Source organism: Dendrobium catenatum, unplaced genomic scaffold, assembly GCF_001605985.2.
Source record: "Dendrobium catenatum unplaced genomic scaffold, ASM160598v2 fragScaff_scaffold_735, whole genome shotgun sequence".
Lineage (NCBI taxonomy): Eukaryota > Viridiplantae > Streptophyta > Magnoliopsida > Asparagales > Orchidaceae > Dendrobium > Dendrobium catenatum.
In genome coordinates this window covers 237965-242898 of record NW_021319197.1, presented here as the reverse complement: position 1 = coordinate 242898, position 4934 = coordinate 237965, and the positions used below count along the sequence as shown (strand labels likewise).

Sequence of the window (4934 nt, the reverse complement as noted above, 5' to 3'; positions counted from 1 at the left end):
GAGTTCTAGTTCCGAGTGGTTTCCGGTATCCTGATTTCCCAGATTACAGTGGGCTCGTCTTTTTCTTTTAAGAAACTAATAAGAAAATTGTATTATGAAAATACTACTTTTTTACTTTTTTATAATTAAAAAATAAGTAGAAATTTTGCTTAAAATTTATAAAAAAATTGTTATTGCTCTGACAATATATATATATTTGTAGCGAGGAAGTACTGTTCTTAGGTCAGTAAAAATCTCGATCGACCTAACAAGCAACCCACACCGATTTACACGGGCCAACACTTAAGGCTTTCACTGTTTGCCAAAGAATTCGAATCAGGGACCTAGGCTTTGCCCAGCCGACTCTTTCACCACCCGGACAAACAACAATAGATCACTGACAATAAATTTTATTTCTCTACGAATGAATGTTAACTTTATTTATAACTTAATTAAAAATAGTCCGAACTGACATTGAAAGTTTTATTTTTAATAAAATTTTATTAAGTTTTTTTTTTTTAAATTTCTCTTAGAATAATCTTATTTAAATTTATGCCAGTATGAATTCTATCATCATACAATCAAAACTACTTATAGAATTATATATTTTAAAGAAAATTTCCTGAATTTTTTCTTCATTGTCATAGACTTTGAGTGCACAGGCCAGCGACCTGTGCACTCATAAAAAAATATTATAACGTTCGTAAAAAAAAAAGTTTCATAAAAAATAAAATTGTCCTACATGCACCTTATAATCAATCTCTATTACGGGTGTAAGTGATTCGAGCCTACGCTAAATTGACTTGTTAACGAATTTGTGAATTGGTTTTATCGAGCTGAGAGCTAGAGTTTAGATTACGACTCATATCCATATGAGCTCAAGTTTGACCGTGACAAGACTTGACTAATTAGCTTAAGAGTTAGCTTAACTAAGTCATAAATATTAAATATTATTCTCCTTACTCACTTTAGATTAAATCTTGAATGCTCACAAGTCTCATGAACTGCTATTTTTATCTTAACGTCATTGATCCCATTAATGCCTCCTCAATTGATATTCTATCATTTTCCTTGTAATAAACATTGATGCCTTCTCAAACGAGCTTCACACGAGCTCAACAAACAAGCTCAACTTGAGCTTGAGCCCATCGAGAGATGAATCATTACATCTCAAGTTATAGAACTTTTATTTGGTCCGGTGAACGTACGCAACTCTACGTTTGGCCGCCAGTAGAATCGCGCCACGCGTTTTCATTATCTACCGCGCGCCCCGACAACCCGACGCGGAACGGATCCAAGATTGCTCAATATTTCTAGGTATTGATCGATTTTGCTAGAAAAATAACCAATATCGAGCAATACCGAGCAAATACCTAGCAATACCGAGCAAATACCGAGTTTTTTCTAGCAATACCAAGCAAATACCTAACAATACCAAGCAAATACCTAGCAATACCGAGCAAAACCCGAGCAAATACTGAGTTGTACCGAGTTGTAAAAAAACTCGGTACAACTCGGTATTTGCATGGTATTGGTCTTCACAGAGCGGTATTTCTCATTTTTGCAAAGCAATACTTAGCAAATACCGAGCAAATACCGAGCGATACCGAGAAAATCACGAACATAGCATTCCCGGGTTCCGCTCCGGGTCAAGTCGTCGGGCCACGCGGTAAAGAATAAAAGCACGTGGCGGCATGTTATTGGCGGCCGAACGTAGCCCTATGTCAGGTCAGAGGACGTAATAATTATTGTTCCAGGTTATAAGGCTCAAGCTGCTACAACTCATATATACCTCTATTCTCCTGAAATAATTATGGCTTTTTATTCGAAATCAGCTAGAATTGATTCAATAGAGGATCAGCCGGCATTGAACGCATGCGAATAAGAACTTAAGAACTTAATCAAAATCTTAATTTTTATTAAAAAAAAATAGTGTTTTGATTCAATTCAACCAAGATCCAGTTCAAACTCTGATATATAAGACTAAATTTGTTTACTCCGATCACTCATAGCTAATAGATGAGCTAATCAATCGATCAGCAAGCCGACCAAATGTACCAGTTGGAAAGGTGCAAAGCTTCAAGCACTGTGAGAAGGAGAAACAAATAGATGATTAGATTCACACAGCCCCTTCCAGCTTAAGTACCAATACCTTATTTCTTTAAGCCAAATTTATCAATTCTGCGGTCCAAAAATGAAATGAAAATAGATTTTCATTCAATAAATACAACGCTAATTAGAAGCCAATATATGCAACTCTTCTTTGATAACTAAATGTCTAAATTGCCAACAAAGCTGACTGCTTTTTCCATATCAAAATTTGTACGTCTTAATTAGGGCCCCAGCAGACGAGATTCCTGACTTTCTCTGCCTTCTCAGCTCTTCGCCTCCGCCTCATCTCCTCGGCAGCAGGAATTTTGCTATCGATTTGCACCACTGCGACCGCGGCGGCGGCGGAGGAGGAAACGTGCCGGAGCTGGCTAGAGGGCCTCGCTATGGGATTAATGGCGTGACGGCTGATATTACTTATCGTGTAGTTCCAGCGGCAGAGGCCAAGCTGATCCTTGAGCGCCTCCACTGCGCTCATGCTCGTTGCCACAGCCAGAGACGCCTTGCTCGCCGATGCCATACTGTTGCTTTAGCTCTCAAGTGTCTTGAAAGAGGGGAAAGGTTTGCTCTTTTCTGTTTGATGAGAACAATTCAGTTTATTATATGGTGAAGAGGGAATCAGTGAAACCGGAAGCTAGGTTAATGGTTTTGGAGTCCCGTTCCAAGGAATTTCCGGTGGTTCTGAGTCCTGACTGTCAAGAAACAGGGGGCGCTACTTTTTGTTTTTTGGAAACGTGTTGTAGTGCAATTCATTAGAAAGCGATGGCCGATGGGGGAAGAAGAGGCGACAACTCCGGTTCAGATTTTCCAAAAAAAAATTAAAACCCGGTTCAGCAGCCAACGCGTTCACCCATTAGCGACAAAATTACAATTATACGTACTATATTTAATTTTTTTAAGTAAAAAAATTTATGTCAAAATATTTTAATTCGATTATTTAATAAGATATGCATATTAAAATAAATTAGAATGTATGATTTTTTTTGGCACAAAAATATTTGATTAAAATATCTCAAAATTACATGGGAATTTCTCAACGACATTATGAGACTTTTAAATTTTGTCAGTTTATTTTAAATAAAATATGTAATTATATAGATACGTGACAAAATCATCATGTCTACTTTTTTATCCAATTCTTTTAGCTATTTTTTTATGTAATTTAAATCTATAAATGTTACGTTCTGGAGTATTCGCAGTCAGGGGCGGAGCCAAAAAATTTTTTTTATGGAGGCACAAATTAATATTAATCATTAAATTACTCTCAAAATATAATTTTTATTCAATATAATCACATGTCATGAGATATATTTTTAACAAAAAATTATAAAAATACTAGACCTGTCAATTTCGGGTTACGGGTCGGGTTGACCCGAACCCGAAACTGACCCGATATTATTCGGGTTCGGGTTGACCCGACCCGGTTTTGCAAACGGGTAAATTTTCTGGACCCGAACCCGACCCGCTTCGGGTTCGGGTCAACCCAACCCGACTCGCGGACGCGACATTGCCTTCGGGAATCGGGACTGCTCGGGAGTCTCGCCGTCTCGGACTGACGGAATCTCGGGACGCTGCGCGTGACGCGGGGCTGGCGGCTAGGCCGCTAGGCGGCTGGCAGCGCCTAAGCGGGAGCAGCGAGTCGCTGCCAGCACTCGCAGCGTCGCACTGCGAGCGGCTGGCGCGTGCACTTGGCGCAGCGTCGCATAGTCGCACTGCGAGCGGGGGGGGGCGGCAGCACGCAACGTCGCACTGCAGAGCGGTGGCTGGGCGGGCTGCGCCTGGCGTGCACGCTTCACGCTGCGGCAGCATCGCGCGATCGCACTGCACACGGGCCAGCGCAGGGGCAGCCCAGCGGGCTCGGGCAGGGGCAAGCCGACGCTGGGCAGCGCTGGGGCATAGCGGGGCAGGAAATTTGAATTTTTTAAAATAAACGGTGTTTTCGGGGACCCGGCAACCCGTCGGGTCAACCGAACCGACCCGTTTCGCAACGGGTCGTTTTCGGACCCGAACTGATCCGCTTTCGGGTTCGGGTCAACCCTGACCGAAAATTCCGTTCGTGTTTCGTGATCGGGTTCGGATGCGGGGTTTCGGGTCGGTGTCCAATATTGAACAGGTCTAAAAAATACATAAAATCATATGCATTTCATTAAAAAGATAGTATATCACTCTCTATCTTATATTTATTAAAAAATTAATATTTTCTTAGGTTATTATGTAAATTGATTCAAATAAATATTTTAATTTGAGATTATTTTATTTGATTAATTAAAATAGTCTTGATTTTGAACTAGGATTTAGATTAATTAAATTAGTATTAGATTATAATATACCAAATTTTAAATTAATTGTTTATTAATTATAAATTATTTTTATTATATTAATTAGATATAATGGTTTACATTTAGTAAAAAAATTATAATTTTAAAGTGAATATAACTAAACTAATTAATTTACTTAGATTTATTATTAAAAATGTATAAATTCCCTCCTAAAAAACCAACGGTTGAGAGAGAGAGAGAGAGGCGTAGTGGGGAGAGATAAAGAAGAGAGAGAGGGAAGGCAGAGATAATAGAATTAAAAAGCATACGGCCAAGTCAGCCAAAAAAAGAAAAATTGGGCTGAGGCGGAATTCCCTGAGGCGGAGGCGTTACCGGAGCCGAAATTGATTTGTTTTAAAAATCAAATTTAATCTTATAACTTAATAATTATATTAATATAATTAAAATGACCTGATTTTTTGTTATTGGGTCAGTGGGGGCCGTGCCCCCAGGGCCCCCACTGTAGATCCGCCCTTGTTCGCAGCGATAGAGAAATATAAAGTTTAACATCTTAGCGTTGTACAAAAA

The 4934-nt window shown here is 39.3% G+C and overlaps 1 protein-coding gene across 1 annotated transcript; it reads right to left on the bottom strand.

Annotated features, from left to right (window-relative positions):
• Positions 1–2161: 2161 nt before the first annotated feature.
• LOC110095376 lies at positions 2162–2943 on the bottom strand. Its single transcript, XM_020820897.2, has one exon. The coding sequence runs from the start codon at positions 2606–2608 to the stop codon at positions 2309–2311; it is 300 nt and encodes a 99-aa protein (XP_020676556.1). The 5' UTR covers positions 2609–2943; the 3' UTR covers positions 2162–2308.
• Positions 2944–4934: the final 1991 nt, after the last annotated feature.

What these genes read in the sequence shown, in the direction of transcription:
- LOC110095376 (XM_020820897.2), bottom strand. Translation starts at nt 2,608, where the DNA reads ATGGCATCGGCGAGCAAGGCGTCTCTGGCTGTGGCAACGAGCATGAGC.